General features: G+C 35.4%; 1 protein-coding gene across 1 annotated transcript; it reads left to right on the top strand.

The window, feature by feature from the left end:
* Positions 1-961: 961 nt before the first annotated feature.
* Positions 962-21,500, top strand: LOC119735339. The gene is made up of 4 exons (XM_038209034.1): positions 962-1,009; positions 12,747-13,166; positions 14,070-14,285; positions 21,249-21,500. The coding sequence occupies exons 1-4, from the start codon at positions 962-964 to the stop codon at positions 21,498-21,500; spliced, it is 936 nt and encodes a 311-aa protein (XP_038064962.1).
* The last annotated feature ends 577 nt before the right edge of the window (positions 21,501-22,077 follow it).

Below are 22,077 nucleotides of genomic sequence, written 5' to 3' on the forward strand. Positions count from 1 at the left end.
GGAAAGTCATGTCAACACAACTCTCTACAAAATGCCTTCTATCCATCACCTCTTAATTCTCAAGGAAAAAGAACCATGACTACAGTGTACATAAAACCAAACCACATGCTCTCCACCCTCAAAATCGTACAGATACTTTTGAAGTTGTAGTGAAAGACCTTTTGATAGTTGCAGTACAGACTATCATGCACAATACTGTTCATTATTTGTGTCATTCTGGCAATCTCAGGGTGTGCAGGGAAGTCAAGGCAGGGGAAGAACAACTGAAAATCTCCTGCAGCAGGAAGATGAAAACCAGTCAAGGATTGTTTGTCTGCATAAGAAGGCAGTGATGAAAATCTGTGAAAGAAATGTCATGTCAACACAACTCTCTACAAAATGCCTTCTATCCATCACCTCTTAATTCTCAAGGAAAAAGAACCATGACTACAGTGTACATAAAACCAAACCACATGCTCTCCACCCTCAAAATCGTACAGATACTTTTCAAGTTGTAGTGAAAGACCTTTTGATAGTTGCAGTACATATGACTATCATGCACAATACTGTTCGTACATTTGTATTCTGCTTGTGAGGATCTCACCAAAGATGTTTTGCTTTGTGCCAATGATGAACATTTACCTCCATCTCATCAGTTTAATACACAAGTACAGCAATAAAATTATTTCTAAACAAAATGTAAACCTTCAATAAGAATGCATTTGAATTCTTTTAAAAAGACATTTTCTTCATTACACTCACCACATAAATCCTGTTAAATATGATAATTCTTCATGAATTTTCAAGGCATACTGTAGTCAAGGATTAATTGTCATGTTCAGCACATAAGTCCTCTTAAATATGGAAATTCTTTGTGAATTTTCAAGGCATGATCAAGGATTGTTGTCTGCATAAGAAGGCAATGATAAACATCTCTGAAGGAATGGCTATCACAAATTCCCAACTTGTATGTGTATGCACAATGGAAGGAGCCTCTGAATCTCGGGGTGTGCAGGGTAGTCAAGACAAGGTAAGAAGAATTGAGTACTGTTGCATATTTGTGACATTCTGCCTGTGGGGATCTCACCAAAGATATTTAGCTTTGTGCCAATGATAAATGTGTACCTCCATCTCATCAGTCTGATGCACAAATACAGCAAGAAAATCATTTCAAAACAAAATGCAAACTTTCAATGACAATGCATTTGAATTCTTTCATACAGGTATATTTTCATGAATACACAGATATTTTGTTGATCAATTAAAGTAGAGTCTGAATGACACATAGTTCTATAATGATACTGCAAAAGTGCATACATGTACATGTATGTATCTAGATCTGTTCACCTGTTACTGTCATTAAAACATTTCGCATACCTAATTTTTAAGTTCAAATTATTTGATAATGAAGCTTATCCATGGGCAATTTGTCAAAATAATATTGCATTGCAAAACTCACAACTAATATAATAATATAAAAAATTGTTCAGTTAATTTGAAAGTACACTTTTTGTCAAGTCACACCCAAAAAACAGATACATGTGTACACCAACTTCAAAATGTTTTTGTAATTTGTTATTTTGTGATGGCATATGGTTGTCATCTTGTGCATCGATTTTCTGACTGTATCCAGGGTTTTAATACAAGAATCATGTTCTTTACACACAGGAAATATTGCTTGTTCATTTCTAGTGAAAATAACAAGCAATACATGTACTATATTTGAAGATATTACCTCAGCAACATACTTGTTACAAATACGGTGCAGCGGAAGCATAGAAGGATGTCGCATGCAAGACAGGGAGCACAATGATCAACCCAATCCAAAACCTGCAGATTTCAGACAAATAAAAGTATACCAGGATAAATACATACATCAACCTGAACTCTCAATCATCCATACCAATTTTTTTCTGTGATGAAAACAAGAATCACTCCACGTAATTTTAAAATCACAGGCGTGTAAGGAAATACACACCTCAATTATTCTCAACAGGTGATTTTTCTAGATGTATGATTTTAATACCAGTATCTTTCTGTAGTTCAACCTGATATTAAACAATCTCGTATAATTCTGGACTTATGACATTCATCTTACTTTTTTTTTCTCCACTAACATACTGGTACATGTCCTTTTTTATTTCAATCATAAAATATAATTATGCCGTAAATATGACAATTTATACCATGTTGTGCAGTGCAGGTGTGCAATTATTTGTACATGTATTTCTCAGAAAGCTTTTAGGCATATAGCGTGTGCGTGCCATCACACCATCCAAAATGAGTGGGACTGAAGATTATATTTGTAGCAATTAATCAAACAGTAGAAGCTTAATAGATTCACAAAAATATTTTTCATTAAAGTACCCAAAGTGATGTCACTAAAAGCAATGACTTCCGGAAGAATGCAAAACCATTAATCTATACCCAAGATGCGGTAAAATCTATGCCCAGAATACAGTATGTAACCTACAAAACAGAAGGTTCACTGTATGGATAGTGTATATTTCAATGCAGATAAATTAATATGCACATTCATTACAAACCTGATGTAAAATAGAAGACTTTCAAAGCCTTATCACAGTCAAAACAGAAATGGAATTTGATCAAGCCTGTTATTTGTAAATAAAAACTTATGTCATACAACAGTCAACTGACAATACATGTACTTTACCGTCAACTTCTTCCAGACAATGATCTGTCTATCAGCCAAGCCATCAAGTTGTGAAAAATGGTTCAACTTGATCAGTTCAATTAGTCTCGTTCCATCTGAAAGAATCTTGTTCCAGATGAAAACATACTTGCTCCAGCCCAAGCAAAAATAACTCGTCTGCAAGCAAAAAAAGTTTGATTGTGACAGGAAAAAAACAATTCTGCTGCATGGAAGATGCAGTGGCGTCGCCAAGGGGGGGCCAGGGGGGGCACGTGCCCCCCCTGGAAAACCTAGTGCCCCCCCGAGTGCCCCCCCCATCTGAGATTTGTTGGTAAAAAAATATATATATATTTTGTTATATTCAACTCCCATCATCTGAGTTGGTTTTTCATAAGGACAAAGAAGCACAGTAATTCGTATTTTCTTCAAATGAGCATCAAATGTGGCACCATTTTGCATCTAGCCCATCCTCCGTATGCGAAAATTTTCCAAAGGGGAGGGGGGCACCCCCTCCCCTTAGACCCCTCCCCCAGGACGGCGATCCGTATCCACCTAAGTGCCCCCCCCCCCCCCATCAAATGCTGGTGCCCCCCTGTGCCCCCCCAGACTGAAAAGTCTGGTGACGCCACTGGGAAGATGGTCTTGCTTTACACTGAAAAAGAAGTCTGGCTTTAACAAAAAAGAGTCTGCCTCCACAAAATAATTATGTGGCTGAGTGTACACAAAAACAAGTTCCCTTTAGTTCAGAACAGTCGGTTTCCACATCAAGCCATGTCTCATCAATGATGTCTAAACACCAGAAGCATCAAACACAGAAACGTTGTAGTTCATTCACCAGATCAGAGACAATAAATCAACCAGCATCCCAGAAAAACCAATCTTATTCCCAGTTTTGAATTGAAAATTCTTTAGTATGACATCATCAAAAGTCATATTAAGACAACTCTGCACAAAATGCCTTCTATCTATCACCTCTTAATTATATAGGAAGAACCGTGACTAAAATGACTATGACTACATGAAATCAAACCACATGCTGTCCAATCTCAAAATCGTATCAATACTTTTGAAGTTGCAGTAAACAGTTTTTCCATAGTTGCAAGACTGACTCTCATGTTCTATATTTGTGACATTCTGTTTGTGAGGAACTTACCCAAGATGTTTTGCTTTGTGCCAATGATAAATGTGTACCTCCATCTCATCAGTCTGATACACAAACACTGCAAGAAAATCATTTCAAAACAAATGTAAGCTTTCAATGAGAATGCATGTTAATTCTTTTACACAATTTCATCAGTCGAACGCGTGTGGAAAAGGCACATCTGGATGTTTCTAAGTGTGTGATTTTCTAGGTGTGTGATTCTGTGGTCCAGGGAAATTCAGGCGTGCAATTATTCACACTTCTCGAGAACTTTTAGAACTGTGCGATGGTATGGGGGTGTGATCACACGCCTCAAATCAGAAGAACTGTTTCATGATTACACAGATATTTTCTTAATCATGTTCACCACATAAATCCTGTTTAAATATGGAAATTTTTCATGAATTTTTCAAGCACATCACCTACATGTACATGAAACAATACCTTTGAAATATCCTGTAATTATTATTATGGCAACTGTAATGTAACTTTCCATTACTATTATACTACAGTAATAGATTGTGATTTGTAACTGGTCGAGAACTGTGAATGCAAAACCAACCATACAAAGTCTGCCACAAATACAAATGTACTGTTTCAGGGGTGTACAGGTACCGGTATACTCGGTTTACATGAGTGATGGGTGATGAGTGATGTACTTCACAGGGTACATTACTTTAATTATCCCTTCTCTTAAAAGTGAACTTTATCACTGCCCTGTAAAGCTTGTATAATATAGAAATAGCCCAAGTAAGAAGCTTCAGGCAAGCATGTACAATGTATACACATGAACATTGTACACATGTCACATGAACACTCACACATACATGTAGATGAAGGTCACACCTATAACTGCTATATAAAAGGGCAGGGATTAATGGATTGGTCTTTTCTGTGAAAAGGTAAATTAATTTGTGTTGGCTTGCAATAAAAAAAACATGTCTTTTTGAAAATACATCTAATACTTTCAAGAATAAACAGCAACTGAAAGAAACCCACAATTTCACACAGTCACAATCTTTTACCATGATATAACATGACAATATCAAAATATGAGTTGCAAATTTAGCCAAAATTCCTTTTCTACAGATTTTATCAAAAAGATCTTTGTCAATCAAAAAACTTACATTGTCCATTTCAAAATGCGCTTCCTCAGAATAAAAACATATTTGAGTTATCCAAAAGAGGTAGATTTTTATTTGAAGCAATCCGGAACTACGAACAATGCGGAACTGGGAAAACGATGGTACATGTATAGTACATGTACTTAGACTGGCTTCTAATACTAGTACTAGTACCAGAACAGTAATACTGTCATGAAACTAGAGTCTAAACATTAGACGGCTATTACTCACTTCATAAAAGTGCATGTACATGTATGTTTGTAAGTACAAAATTACCACAATTTTAACTTAGCAACAATACTACATGAAGTAGTATCTTGTTAAGAATTCCATATTGGGCCACCAAGTCAAACTTCCTCCACAAAGTCTATGCGCCATGGTAGAAAAAGTAAAAAAAAACAGTTTACACTTCTGACATGCCCGCCTGAAATAGTTTTTCTTCATCAGATTTACAACTTTTGGTATTTTTTTCAGGTCATTTTAAGAAATATGAGTGGTGGTCCTGTAAATGTAGTGATGTTCAACATTTACTCTGACCTTCCACATCAGTGTTGCCAAACTTCTTTGTTCACAAACTTCAAATTTATACAGTGAAATACACTTTTACCGTGTTAATACTTGCCATTTAACTTCTGTGAATAGGGCCTACATGTACTTGCTATTTTACTTCTGTGAACTATTTCGGTATCATGAAATTTAATTTAAAAATTGAAAACAGAGGTGTCCGGAAATTAGTGTTACCCAATGCAGCGCACTTGAATACATCTCAGAAAAATAAAAAATAACATTTAACAATTTCTGTAAAGTTGATAAATTCTGATGATTCATTATTATCTCAATTTACATTTCCAACTAGAAATTTATCATCAGAAAATTATTTTCTAATTTTTGTTAAACCTTTTCAAAAGTTCATTGTAGCCTACACTTCATAATACAATTGGAACATCACGGCAAAACAGATTTTTCTTTTACCTTAACTTTGTAACAGGTACATAAATGTGTGATTTATCAACAGAAGTGTTAATAAGTAGATGAAATTTCACTTTCTGTAAAATTTCAGTTAAAACTTTTGCTCTAACTAGGCATTAGTTAGCTGTGCCATGCCATGTTACGGTATCCTTTACTATACCCTCCATAATCTTCGAAGGTAATGCTTGCATGGCAACATGCGTGCATTTTTTTTATCACACACGATACATCAACAATATACAATTTGTAAAAAATGTTGCAAACTGATACCACTCTTTCCAAATTTAAGTTAAGCCTATAACCCAAGTTAGCCTATAACCTATTAGGCCTATAGGCCTAGGCCTAGTACTAATACTAGGTCTAAGCCTATACTGGTACTAGACCTAGCCTCCTAGGCCTAGCCGTAGTACTATTCTATGTATCATCTTTAATAAAAAACAGTTAATGATTCATTTCTTGCAAAAATTGATGATAAATTAAGACATGAATATCCAACTGAGAAATATTGCCAAGTTTGATAGAAATACTTAGAAAAATTGTCTTCACTCTCCATCTGTCCATAGACCATGTATCGCCAGTCCCCTTACATACATGAAACTACACGGTCCTTTTTCCACACATTGCTTCACTTTGTTTGTATGCGCGCCCCTATACATGTATATGTGACAATCGCGAAAGTTGCGTCAATTGCAACTGTTTGCAATATTTTTTTCGTGGAATTCTTTCCACTGTCTTTCTTAGAACATTGAATAAAACATTAATCGTTGTGAACATATTACCTAGGAGGAATAGTTAAGCTCAACTCATCAAGTCATCATGAAAGTGAATGAACTGAACAACTAAAATAAGAAGTGAAGAAAAGAAGCATGGTTGCTGAAAATGTCACGCAGTCGTCAAGCAAACACCGCCATTAACATGTTATCTGCTATTGACCAATGAGGGCGCTCATTTCAACTCAAGTACCGGACCGGCGCTGAATTCCTGCATACCTAGTCCTACTTCTATCATTGAGAAGAATTATAGACAGAATTCAGACAACTCAAGTACCATACAATTACAAAATTTCATCGCCATAAACTCAAAGTGCTTTATCAAAGTATTTTGGTAGAACATAGACAAACTTTAAAAGTTATACATTGAGAAGACACAGCTGTAATATTGATAAAATTGAAAACTATATTTACGTCGGTTCAGTTGAATAATTTCTTACAAATTCTCCTTTTGGCCATTGACCTCTCTCCCCCTCGATCACCTTGTAACATCGTGACATGCACCCTGTCTGAACGTAATTGCATTAATGAATGTGTGTTTTATCGATCCATGTTTTAACCTATTAGAAACATATTTCTATTACTATGAAAACTATCAATTATAAAAACACTTCTTTTTAATTGTATAGATAGAGAACACTAAAAAAGTTTTCATTTTGGCTGAACATAAAATATAGATATGAATCTTATTTTTTTTTATTTCACTGCCCAGATTTTCTCTCTTGATAATCAAACATATATTAACAAAATACAAATAAAAGTAGCATTTATTTCACTCAAATTAGAACTGCAATTAAGTATTTTTTACTTTTCACTATCCATTTTTTATTGCTTATTATTTATTTTTTATTTTTTATTTCATTTTAAATTATTTTGTTTACTGTATCAATCTTTCGTTCCGTGTTATTATGTTGTTGTGTGGTTGTTGTTGTTTTGTCTTGTCTTGCCTTGTTTGTTTGTTTGTTTTTGTTTTGTTTTGTTTCGTCTTGTCTTGTCCTGTCCTGTTTTGTTTTGTCTTGTCTTGTCTTGTCTTGTCTTGTCTTGTCTTGTCTTGTCTTGTCTTGTCTTGTCTTGTCTTGTCTCTTATGTTGTCTCTTGTCTTGTGTCTTGTCTTGTCTTGACTTGTTTTGTTTCATTTTGTTTAGTCTTATCCTGTCTTGTCTTGTTTCTTTGTTTGTTGGGGGGGGGGGTTGTTGGGGTGTTTGTTTGTTTGTTTGTTTGTTTGTTTTTTTTTTTTGTTTTGTTTTGTTTTGTTTTGTTTTGTTTTGTTTTATGTTTGTTAGTTTTGTTTTGGTTTGTTTGTCTGTTTTTCCCCAGTCTTGTATAATCTGCATGTTGTTAGGTTTTTACGCCAGCTATTCTTGCCTTTGAGAAAACTGTGGTCAGGGTTGTAACTGGTAATCTTTTGAATTTAATTATCTTTTTAGTAATATTTTAAGGCGGTCTTATTTTTCATTGAATTTTATACCTATTTTCAAATATATTTTGTATGTTACATGTACCATTCAAGTTAGGATTGACAGGCTTTCGAGTCACAGTGTTTTATTATACTTTTGTCAATCCTGGCCAGCTTGGATTGGATTGTTTTTGTTTAGTTTTCTTTACTTTTGTGGATTGCTTGTTGTACCTTGTAATTTGGCCGAATAAATAATAATAATAATAGTCCGGATGGATGTTGCATGCACCACTTGGTGTGTAGAGACCATCCGTGATTGGACCGCCAAATCATAATGACATTGCGCCCTCTACATAAATTCCTGATTACCATGGCGGATGAATAAATTACCACGATAAAAATACTAATCATTGACGCTCTTTCAAATCATTTCCAGACCAAAAAAAAATCAAAGTTACAACACTAAGTTAAGTGTTTCATCAAATCCTTCAAAACAAATTCTAACAACCTAATAATTTCGCGGTTATTTTTAAAGATACGCCATCTCAGTTAAGTACTACTTTTTAAAGATTATTTTTAGAGCGTTCATAAACTGTGTGCAAACCATTCCACGTTCTTTTACTCCATTACCTTGTTACAGCGTAGACCTACAATTGTCACTACTAGTACTAACACTGACTAATTGCAATGTAAGTAACACCTTCTTAACTTAGTCTTAGTTAAGAATTAACATTAGCAAGATTAGCATGATTAGGGGCCTACTCACCACTGTTTGAATGTAGCCTAGGTAGCCAGCCTAGGCCTATAGGATTAGCATGATTAGCAGCCTACGCCCCTAACTCCTAAGTAACATGCCTAAAGTATAAGTAAAATACCCCAAAATTATAATTTTCAAAAGATAGGGCCTACACTACAGCAAAATATACATGAAATTAAACCTTATAACCAGACATATTCAATGGTGCAAACTGTATACATGGTATACGGCTGCATTGTTTCTGTAACAACTAAGTCGGTTAAGCCTACAACCTTTTGAATTAAAGTTTCAACATGTTCAAAGTCCGCAGACTCCTCTGCCAGGTAGTTTGCCATGAAAGGCAGACCAGAAACATACAGGTTTTTAACTTTTATTCAGCAAGTTTGAACTAAAAACACTGTAATCTTCTCTGGAAAATACGCTTTACAACAAATTTGATATTGATAAAGGCCATTGAACATGTGAAATTATCAATTCCCAATAAAAGTGACATCTGAATTATGGTTGTTTAATCATGATAAGTTTATAAATTTATATCATTAAATATCATAACAATACACCTGATCTTGTATATTGCACACATGCAATCGACAGCTGACCCTTTTTTCCTGAATTATATCATGTCACCCTTCTTTTGAAAGCTTAATTTTGCCCAGTGCGAGATCTGGTGGTAGAAAGACAATGCACTTTTCTTACCACAGAAAAAAGAACAAGGAATTCATTAATGTAGAATTTAAAGGAAACCCTGCATGATATTTATGTGTAAAATTGTAACTTCAGACGAATTTTGTTAAAATTTTGTCAAAAAACAACAAAAGTACCGAAAAATCCTTGTTTCTGAACCGATTTCCACAAAACAAATGCTGTCCTGAGTCCCGACACTATGAAATCTTCTGTAGTCAATACATGGCAGCATTTCTCAACTTCCCTTGTCACAAGAGGGCAGTCAAACCAAATTTGATAACTCTCTCTGACACAAAAATAATCTAAAAATGGCGATACCCACAACGATCAGCTAATTGTGGTGCTCTGACTTTTTTCTCTGTTTTTGCAGGAAGTGAGGTACGTTTTTGCAAATATAATAACATGTAATGAAAGAGGAAAGATTAATCTATATTTAGGAGTGAGTTATTGCAGAAAAAGGTTGTTTGGGACAGAGAAACAATCCTTTGAAAAGTGACAATTTTGTGTGGGACAGGATATGAAATGTTTTAATTCACATTTGGGCATTATACCTAGTCAGTCCCTGTAAAGCCACGCAATCCTTTTTCTACACATTTACCTTCACTTTGTGTGTGATAACGCACGCGAGGGTTGGCTATACAGATTTTGATTCTGGTTTGCTCACCCATACCCATGAAAAAAAGATTGGGGAAAAATTCCCATATCTGGCTATATACATCAGTAATTTTTGCCTAAATGACCTAGCTATCACTATCAGCTATCAAAAAGTGGTAATATCTCCTAAAAAGTTGAAATTAGAAGAGACACATTTTGAAGTTTTACTGGAAAAAAAAACTTTGAAATCTTCACACCAGTCCCATAGGTTTTATGCACAGGATGACAAGTGATGCCCATGGGAATCTTTCCTTAGAAGTAGAAGGCTTCTCTCCATATTTTGATATTTAAGCTTAATCTTCCTAGTCATTCTAGTATCCTAAGCCTATGGAAACGTGCATTCTGAGCCTTTTAATGATGTAAATTTGTGTCATTGTTAATCAAGTAGTGTGCCAACGGGTGAGCAAGGACATTTTCATCACCTCTGACTTTTCAAGCAGCAGCACAATTAAATATGTGGTGATTTTTTGGCAATCGTGTATCTATGCGTTCCTATAATATAGGCCCCCCTATATGGGAACAAAATACACTTTTAATTATTTGTCTTCCAAACTAGTAGTTATTGGCTATAAGAACATACAGACAGGTATGTCATCTAGATAAAGGGCAGGGTTTTTAATTTTTGAGGGAAATTCAGAGGTAAAGTGATGATAAAAACAACAAAAATATGAAAATAAAGATGGCAATCACCTTGCAATGTACTGTGAATAGTGAACATTCAAGTCACACTGCACATGCATGAGACCAACACCAACCAGCTTAAATGGCATTGGAAAATTGTAATTTGTTATGCAAGAAACTGTTCAAAAATTACAAAAAAGGTGTCATTACATTGAGAGAAGTCTGGTTTATGTTAACAATGCCATATTTTAGTAATACAAACAATTCTTGATTCTAATTTGATTCAAACAAAACAGGGACCCTATACACTACATGATCTCCCATTTTTCTGGGTCAGTAGACTTGCTTTTCAAATTCCAGTTTCTGAAACAGAAATGTACTGAAAAAGTTGATCTGGTTGATCCATAACTCTAAACCATTTTCGAACCATTGAGATTTGGATAATGCGAGACTTTTTGTGGTGGAAAATGCGAGTTTTTACTCATGACCCATCACTGTTTTTGACTTCACGAAGCACACACTCAAGCTGCATGGAATAATTTAGTCAAAGTAGAATCCCATTCACATACAGACACGAAAGGTATCACACAGTGTTGTAGTCAAGTACTTTTTTCCAAGTACCAAGTATTGCTGAGTACTTAGGTTGCCGAGTACGACTACAAGTACAAGTACTTGTACCTCCGAGTACAAGAATGGGTCTCTGAGTACGAGTATTTCTACTGACAAGTACGAGTATGAGTACTTAATTGTACTTCCAAATATGATCTGAGTATGATCGTACTCGCATTTCCAAATACGCAGCCATACAGCAAATGTTTTATTGTGCGTAATTGGCGCAGGTCCAGTCAGAACGATATACAGACCCACTCATGGCTAGCTCAGTTAAATGTCAGGAAATCTTGATTTCTCCTCAAGCCAATCAACCATTTCAAATTGAAAGTATCAATAATATAAGGCTATGATAAGTGAAGCTATAACATTTTCCCCAGCCAAGTACTGTTATTCGATTACGAGTTCTTTAATAATCAAGTACAATTTTGATATGTCAAGTACGAGTACTTTACTGCCCGAGTACGAGTACTGTCATTTCGAGTATGAGTACTTTAACATTAAAAAAAAAGTACTCGAGTAGTACTCGAGTACAAGTAACAAGCATGAGTACTACAACACTGGTATGACACCTACATTTTGATTTTTTCTTCCCACATATGACCATAGTCGGCTTATTATTGCACACTACATGTATGAACTTCAAAATCACCAACTCAATTGCTTACTGGCACAGTTACCCTATTAAAACTATGTAAGATCATGTCAAAACTGATGACCAAACATTCACATATATCTGGCCATCACTTATCTTGTGCAAAAACCCTATCTATGAAATTGGTCTGAACATTTGAAATTGTTTTTTTTTTTAGTAAATACTTCCATATTTTCCCTGCTAATTTTGACTTATTAAGACATAGCCCTGTTATCACTTACTTTATAATAAAAATTATTGATGACCAGATATTGGAATCTTTCCAATGGCGACATCAATTGGGAAATGTAGCCTAGAAAGCAATAACAAAAGAAAAAAGAGGTGCCCATAAATTGGCTCAAAAAGTATGTGAAGGGTTGCCTAACATTCTTTTCCATGTGAAATAAACATTTTAAATACATACACACACATACAAAATATGAGTGTTGGAATTTGTCTGAATGAGTATGGTTTGTTATAAATTATGCTAGGGAGTTAGCATTAATTTTTTTTTAGTAGGCCTAAGACCAAACAACATCACACTTTTTTTTTTACATGTATGCTTTCCTAAGTGATACATGTAGATAGTCCCTAGTTCATCTGGCAACCCAATTTCACTCCAATAGAAAAGTGCATATCTAAAGAAAGGCATTATGTAAAAAGATGTCATGTCTTAATTTTCTTCTGATATTTCTAGACATTAAGATTACTTTAACTTCACCTTTCATTATACTCATTTTCTCTTTATATTTTAGATGCCAAAACTACAAGACATTCTAGACCACCACCACTCCAACCCCCAACACATCTCAGTTCTGATTTGTGACAAAGAAGACAGTGATCAAGCCACAGCATCAAATGGAATTAAATTTGCCATAGCAGACTCCACCACTTGCTGTGAATGTATCATGTATGATGTCTCCAAATTGCCAAAGATGACCCTAGGCAGTTCAATCGCCTTGATTAATCCAATGGTCAAACAGTCACCACAACAACAAATCCTGATCCTGAAACGTACCCGAGTCATTTCTGCAGGGAAAGTCGAAGTTCCAACTGAAATTGCTGAAAGAGCAAAAACACTTCTGCACCCCCAACCAGCACCATTCATTGAGATCTGTGACATTCCGACTTCACCATTATCCAAGATGGTATCTGTGAAGGGCAAAGTTATTGGTGTAAGTACAAATCTGTCTGTTTTTTAGCATATCTAACCAAACATTTTACAATATTTTATAATCTTTTCTGTCAAAAAATCATGTATTCTTGTTCATATACAGTGACCCTTCTGCCCCCCCCCCAAATACAACACTGGTATCCCTATACAACCCCCTAAGGGTTCCTTTGGACTACCCTGCTAAACCGTGCTAAATGCTAAAAACAGGATCCAACTATGTTATCACATTTAGTTGCCTGCTGAATCCCACAGATTTCAACAGAAATATATAAGGCCTTATACTGCTCAATCCAACAAGCTCCATTTGGGTATGTCAAATAGTTGGGTTGCCCTTGGGATTAGGCAAGTTTGAATTGGTTTGGGGGTTGAAAGGTCAAAGATGAACGTCATCGTGATAAGTTAAAGATAAATCATTTCCAGATGATATGACTTGGATAAGAAATAAAATTTGGCTGTTTAAATTTAGTAACTGAATTTAGACAGCTTATTTCCATGAAAAAAATATTGTGAAAACAAATTATTTTTCCACTTCTTTTTATTCTACATAATGATACCTATCTAAATGTACCTTTGCAAAACATATACACCTACGTACAGAAATAAAAAAAATCTTTACTATAGTGCTTATTGAGTAATTCAGCCTAAACTGATGTTTTTTTTCTTTTGCACCCTAGAATATCTGCACTAAAAATATCTCTTGAATATTACAAATCTTCAATATTAAAAAATAGAGAAACACATGATATGCATACTTCTGCAATTATTTTCTTCAAAAAAAATCGACTATTTCAATAAATGTCAATCAACTTACTGGTACATTGTAATTGACAATGTCCCTGTTACTATTTTTCTCTCAGTAAAACAACTCTAACAACATACCTGTATTTTTTTCTCTTTCTTTTAGCAAGAGGTGCCACAGACGGTTATCTCTAATGGACGTCAAACAAAAGTGAAGAATATCACTCTGAAATCTCACGACAGTACCTGTAGAATCGCACTATGGAGGAGCTTTGTGGATCAAGAAGTGAAAGATGGTGAAATACTTCAAGTAACCAACACTGTTACTTCAGAATTCAGAAATGAAGTGTATCTTTCAACAACTGGTCTGACCACTGTAAAGGTATGTTCATTTGACTGTCCACTTGATTACTGACTTCATCATATATTTTAACACACACAGCACTGATTACAAGTACCCATTGGATGAACACTCAAACTCGTTCTGGTTCCAGTACTCCGATACTACTAGTCCAAAAGCCAGGTGTCGTTTATTTTTTGGAAATGACCAAATATTTAGTGGGTATTTTTGAAAAGGGTACACCTTGGGAAATTCGAATTAGCTATAAGTCTTATGGTTCCTTGGCGGTGGACCTGGATACCAGAAGCACATAAGTGACGTCACATTAGTAGGGATATAAGGACATGCAACAGCCGTTGTGTCTGGAATTACGCCATAGGTTTACATGTAATAGGTAAATGCAATACTTTTACATTGAATTCAACATAAACTCATCACAATACAAATTTTAGAAGTTTATAAAATGCCACAAGGAGAAAGCTAAATGAAAAATTGGCAGATCAAAATGTAAATGTAGGCCTAAACATGTCTGGGCTTCATTATTTAGGTCAAAGGTCAAGGTCAAATGAAAGCAATGTATATATATTTCTTTGTACCGAAAATCGAATTTTACTATGAACAATTGTATTATCGTATTTCACTAGTTTATTGTGGAAAATACAATAAAACTGCACTGGTTGGCATTTCTGAGCAAGGGAAGATGTTAAGTTATGCCAAGTAGAAGTACAAGTACAGTCTGGTGCTCAACTTTCATATACTTGTTGTGGAATATATTTTCTGTGGGTACCAGACAACGGCTTTGGCAATACATGTATTTACATAAAGGGAATGTATGTAGATCATTGGCTTTTGCTGTAATTTCAAGAAATGAACTATTTGAGGGGTCAGTATTTAGATCAAATATTGTTACACTGACATGTTTGAAGTTTTGCGTTCGAAAATGCTGGAAAAACCAAGAAAAACAAAACTGTTCAAGTAGTCTGATTCCTTGACTCCACTAAAGGTAAAATGGATCAATTTATAGATGCCGGAAAATTGGAGGGTAAGGGAACCAGACTAGCTGGCCTGCACCCGTTCATGAACATGTAACAAATAGCAAACAAAATTTTGACTGGAAAGAGTTTTTGTAAAGTTGGAGCAGTAGTTGAAAAATAGTTAGGTTTTTCCAACGGTGGTCGGCCGACCACCGTTGGAAATGTATACAAAAATATAATTTTCTTGAAAATTACTTCACACCAGGTGCCATAATTTTACAGGATGCTTTAAACTGTCATTTACCAACATCCTAGTAAGGTATTTCGTAAAAACTTGGTAGTTTTATTTTCTGATGTTTGAAAATGTTGTATATTCCCTTTAAGCATCCAAACAACTATTAGCATTTTTTAAATAGTAAAAAAGAAAAACTAAAAGTAAACAATATCAATGGAACACCTGATTATTTACAAATTAAAGAGGGAAATGATTTAACAAGTAATTTAGTATTTAAAGTTATTGTCCTAGGTTACATGCAAATCTCCTATTTAATATGTCATGTACATACATTGTAATTTGGAAAAAATGTGCATACTTTGTGCATGCGTAATTCCGTTACCGTAATTCCGTTACCGTTTCGTAATTCCGTTACCACTTGAAAAAAATACCAAAAAATTACTATTTTAAACTTTTTATTTTTCATTTATGTTTATAGTAGGGTCTTTTCTCAACATACATGATTTGAAGAAAAAAAAACAAGAAAATTTGTGAAATAGGTAACTTTTGCCATTTTTTCAGTAACGGAATTACGTGCTAATTTTGACATTTTTAAATGAAAGCCTACACTATATTTACTCTCAGACAACTCACATGAAAAACAAAATTGGACCTTGTTGTGATTCTGGTACAGCTTAACAACTGCTTTTATTATATATCAACAATAAAACATAAGGCCAATGGCCCTTAAACTTAGCAGTTTGTAGAAGTCAACATTGCGAATTCTGAGATGGAAAACAATGGTTACCCAGTACATATACCCAATCATTTATCTCCCCATGTCCCCCGCCAACTTGGCACGCTTACCACACATAGATTTGGACACGCTTGTCCTGAAAACTTGGCACGCTTGCCACACATAACCTTAAACTTGGCACGCTTGCCACACATAGATTTGGACATGCTTGTCCTGAATACTTGGCACGCTTGCCACACATAACATTAAACTTGGCACGCTTGCCACACACATTTGGGCACATTCGCCCTTAAAACCAATTGACAGAATGATTGAAAATGTATTAAGTATTTATAGTTCTAATTTGAATATAACCTTAATCTATATTTCCAACGTTTGTATGAACGTTTGGAGTAATGCAGTAGTAAACCCCCTTCATTAATTTGCATAGGACTTATTAATCTCACAAATATTAAGTTTGACTATACCTTAACAAGCAATGTTTCCACCTTTAGGACGTACGGTTGGAGAATGGGGAATTCCCCATTTTTTTAAATGGGGAATTCAGTTCAAAAAACGAAATTGAAAAAAAAATACATATTTCTGGTAAAAACAGTGATTTTTGCAATTTATGATTAAAAACGTTCAGATTTGGTAAGAAAATAAAATTTTGTGTATGTATTTCTTTCTGAATTACAAGGAAAAGGTTTGATGTATTTTATAATGTTACAAGTTACTAACATTACTCCATTAAGGGTCATTAAAAAATTCCTATAAATATATATGGTACTGTAGGCCTTCATGTAAAAATGTCAAAATTAGCATGTAATTCCGTTACTGAAAAAAATGGCAAAAGTTACTTATTTCACAATCTATTTTTTTTCCCTTCAAATCATGTATGTTGAGAAAAGACCCTACTATAAACATAAATCAAAAATAAAAACTTTTAAATAGTAATTTGTTGGCATTTTTGCAAGTGGTAACGGAATTATGAAACAGTAACGGAATTACAGTAACAGAATTACGCATGCACAAAGTATGCACATTTCCTCCAGATTATGTACATGACATATTGAATAGGAGATTATAATTTGCATGTAATCTTGGACAATATAACTTTAAATACTAAATTACATGTACTTAGTTAAAGTACATTGTATGTGAATATACAGTTGGATATTTCTGTCAGAAAACATTGACTAATGTTGACATTGAATCTTCAAAGTTTAAAGGCACCCAAATAGCACTGTTGGCAGGCAGCCGAACGAAGACCACGCCGAGTTTTGAAAAATGCCGGTAACGGTCATCAAATTCAAATGAGTACATGATGCAGCAAAAAGTTTGCCCCTCGTCTACAATCGGAGTACAAAATCGTCGTTGAATTTCAATGTTGAATTTCATTTCTAAAATCTGCTAACCAGCAATGCAGCCATCACCAGACTGCTTTCATTTGACCTTGACCTTTGACATAAAAAAATTAAGCCCAGACATGTTTAGGCCTACATTCACAATTTATCTGCTAATTTTCACCTATATGATATGTAGCTTTCCCCTGGTGCCATTTTATAAACTTTTAAAATTTGTATTGTGGTGAGTTTAAGTTGAATTCAATGTTAATGTATTGCATAATACCTATTACATGTAAACCTATGACGTAATTCTGTTACCTCCCAGGCGTAATTCCATAACCGTGATTAAAATGCAAATTATGAAACGAGTGATTATTTTTTCAACTTTGATCTACATTGTAGTTAACAACAACCCTGAACTCTACAAATAACAAATAGTGTCCATTTTTATAATTTCAAAACTTCAGAGAGTTTTATTAATTTATGCGAGAACTCAAATATGCTTGTCCTCCCTCCATAATTCCGTTACCGATATTAAGCTCTGCCCCATAAAGGCTAATCTTGTACGATTCTTTTTAGCAATCAATCAATTCTATTGGGTCTTGGCTCCCTTTCCATGGTTAGATTAGTTGCCTAGCATAGAACATATTTTCTTGGGAAAGAATAATCCTTGACAAAGTGACAAATGGGCGTAATTCTGTTACCAAAGAATCGCCCATATGAATAGAATATCTCACCTCCGGGATCATTATGATGAGGATAATTTCACTGTGTATGCTGTCAAGCAGCAGCAGCAGCAGCAGCTCCCGCTTAATCCATAGTAAAACTCTTCAGAACCTGAACTTTAACACTAGAAACGAATCTACATGAGCTAAGTCAAACAGAATTATTTCAATAATGGTACTAGGTTGCTTTATAATCCCAAACCTGCCTAGTAATTTGTCAGGGAAGCAAAACAAAAGGTCCTTAGCAAAGGACCCATATGACAGGAGAAAACAACGTACCTTGTATGCTTCTCCGAAGTCTAGGCTAAGATTGTTTACTTAATCTTATGTTCTGTATTTTGGTCCCAATTTCAACATGTGGTACACTTTGATAAAAACAAGAGCGGATCCAGAACACATTTAATTTTGGTCACCCTAAAAAAAAGGTCCAAAAATTACGGAAGGGGGTTCAGGGCCACCAAATTTTTTTTTTAGATTCCAGATGTTCTGCAAGGGCGGATCCAGAACACAATTTTTTTGGGGGGCCAAAAAAAATGTTGGTCCCCCAAGCAAAAAAGTGGGTCAAAAAAATTCGGCGTGGGGTTCACGACCCACTTAAGGGGGCCCCAAAAAATGTTCAGATTCTAGATGCTCTGTGGTGCGATCTGAGGCAATTTCTGACACTTTAACTAATTTTTTTTTTTGAGGAAAAGATGGTGATGTACTCATTGCCTGCCTTTTTGCGATGTCACATAAAAAAAAGAAAAAAATGGTTTCGTTTGGGGGGGGGCAGAGGCACCATGGCCCCTTTTTGCCCCCCCCTTGGATCCGCCCTTGATGTTCTGTAGGTGCGATCTGAGACAATATTCTGACCAGTTTAACCAAATTATTTTGGATCCCCAGATCCACCCTTGGACACAAAAGGAGGGCTGTACAGTAACTTTCCAGGTCATCTAAATAAGCAGAAGACCATATTAGAGGTGAAAAAGACAGCCAACAAGTTTAGAACTCGATCCCTCAAACAAGTTCAATGAGTCCACGTGTACAAGATTCAGAAGTGAAAGCCAACCCAATTTGGTTACTGAATAAACTTTCGACAAGTTGTGTTTGTTTGTAGGTTGGAAGTTAAATTACCAAGTTATGTTTGTCTTATAATGATTTATCTGTGGTCCAAAAAAGGCAACCAACACTTACATTTATGTAATAAAATGTTCGAACATGCTGTTCAAAGTACTTACCAGTAGACATCTCCACTAAATACTCGTCTATTGATATGAAATCATTTAAAAAGGTAATAAAACGTAAACATACGACTTGTATTCTTCTCAGTGCTGCGCTGCCTGCACAGCGATGAGTGCGCCATCCAATAGCCGCTGGGTCAGTAGTACGTGCGTTCTGCGAACACAGTCTATCCATTACTGACCTGACGGCTGTTGCATGTCCTAAATACTGCTTATGTGACGTCACTTATCTGCTCCTGGTGTTCAGGTCCACCGCCAGAGAACCATAAGACTAGCCAATGCGAATTCCCCAAGGTGTACCCTTTCCAAAAATACCCACTAAACACTTGGTCATTTCCAAAAACAATCGACCCCTGGCTATTGGACTATACTGTATGTGCAATGTACGTATCTTCAAATGAAATCATTAATTATGCAAAGGTTACTTACCTGCAGTATAATCGAGAAGTCCTCCAGACATGAGAATCAACTTGCATTATGCTGCCTATCGGGGCGCCTTCACCAGTTTTTAAAGAACAAATCCTCTTCCCACTCAATCACCTGACCTCTGACCTCTTTGAATGTACTGCCACATGAATAGGATTACGTCCTTAATTCCTTAACCCTAAAAGGGCCGGGGGAAGGGAGCGGAATCCCCTCAACATTTTCTGTGATAACCTCTACAAAAATTTTTTACGCAACCCGACCTGTTATGACTTTTTAGCCTCAAGCTTTGCGCATCTTTTGATACCAAAAACATAAAAATCGGACCACAGGTTGCCACATAGCAAAAATGTTTCCATCATACACACAGAACAGAAATTGCCATTCATACATATGAATAATTAATTACCCATAATTCCAAAACCTGTGACCTATGAAATTTCTTGGGTATGTTAAGGAAAAGTTGCTCTATGCATGTACTGAGTTTCAAAAATGTTTGTCAATGACCGAGATCTTGGGGGAGTGGGGCGCAATCTGGAACCCCCCCCCCCCTTGGCTGAGAGATGACCAAAATAACCCAGCCCTTTTTAGGGTTAAGGCTTGCTGGCAGGAATAAAGGATGGGTGGCAAAAAGCACCAGTTAACCTAAACAACACATCCTAGCATGTAGGAGCTGAAGAGTCATTTAAGACCCAGAATATGGCCAACAAGAACAATGAAAGTTTAACAACGCTGAACACACTAACAACTTTAAACAACTATGAAAACTCTTTTTTACAATGTTAACCAATAACATCTGGTAGAAAGAAAAACTAATATAGAGATGAAGAAAAACAATCACCTCAGAAATATTTGTGCCAGTTGCACAAGGCTATAAACATTGCCCAAAACTATCAATCATGACAATCACTACTCCAATCATGGAAAATCAAGGGGTACAGTTACCAAAAAAAATAACTGGGTGGGAGTTGATTCTCGCCTCCAGAGGACTAGTATAATACACTTGTAATAACCCTGAATTATTCTTGAAATCTTTCATAGTAATGCTCCATAATGTCACTGGCCAAAACTCAACATATTAACAGTCACTGCTGCAGAATTTCCCAGGATTTAGGCATTGGTCATTCCTCCACAGACTATATTCAAGAAATAATGCAAGAATTTGCACGATTCAGGCTACTGGTACATCCTATTTTTTCATGAGGCCAATTGCAGCATTTTGTTGGATTGAGACTACATCCTAGCAAAAAGTCACATGGAGTTTAAGTTAATATATCAGTTCCATGCATGTAAAGTTTTCTTTTTTTGGACAGTCTTTCAACAAGTGAACTTTGCACTTAAAATATTTTTGTTTTATTCCACAGAAACTTGATATCACACAGATGAAAGAAACAACAACAGTCATTGGTTTCGAAGTTCTGGAGTGGGATACCAGTGCATTTCAAGTGACAACAGACCAAGAGAGGTACCCCTCTTATCTCATTGAGAAAGAACAATTGGCTGCATTGTTCAGTGTACCAGAAGAAGATGCAGAAAAGACCTTACAACAAAACATACCATTCACCTGTAACATAACCGTATCTGATAACAAGATCACAACTATCTCCTTTGATTAAAACACAACGCTACCTGAAAAGTCATTGCAAGTTATGATAACGCCCCCCATTAAACTGTTTACTGTAATTGTCAAATGATTGTTAACATATTATACTGAGTTATGTGTTGTATTCTTATATACTATTTGGCCTTTAATCTTCATTTTGAATTTTATAAACTCATTTTAAAGTTTTTCACTACATCCAACAACTTCCTCATTTAAGTCATATTACGGCAAACAAAAGAAAAACACTTGTTTTTACACTGACCTAACATAATTTGAATTTTTGCAGCCTAATTGTCTACCTTAAATTGAGTATTTCCAGTGCTACCTTATAATTTTGAATGAGCATTAATTGGGATTACATGTACTTTCAACAAACAGAATCATTTTTCACACTTGGGTTATCCATGTCAAATCACCCAATGGGTTAAACCCTTGTTTCCCCGTATTTAGTATGTGAAGTAATTTAGGCTAAAAAAGCTGGAATTTTAAGTTTTAGCACCATCACACAAACAGTTTTCAAGCTACCACACCCCATTGTTTGGCAAATTGTCAAAATGGGCATGGCCACCAATTTTCAAATGATATCTCCA

This window comes from Patiria miniata, unplaced genomic scaffold (assembly GCF_015706575.1).
Source record: "Patiria miniata isolate m_02_andy unplaced genomic scaffold, ASM1570657v1 HiC_scaffold_29, whole genome shotgun sequence".
Lineage (NCBI taxonomy): Eukaryota > Metazoa > Echinodermata > Asteroidea > Valvatida > Asterinidae > Patiria > Patiria miniata.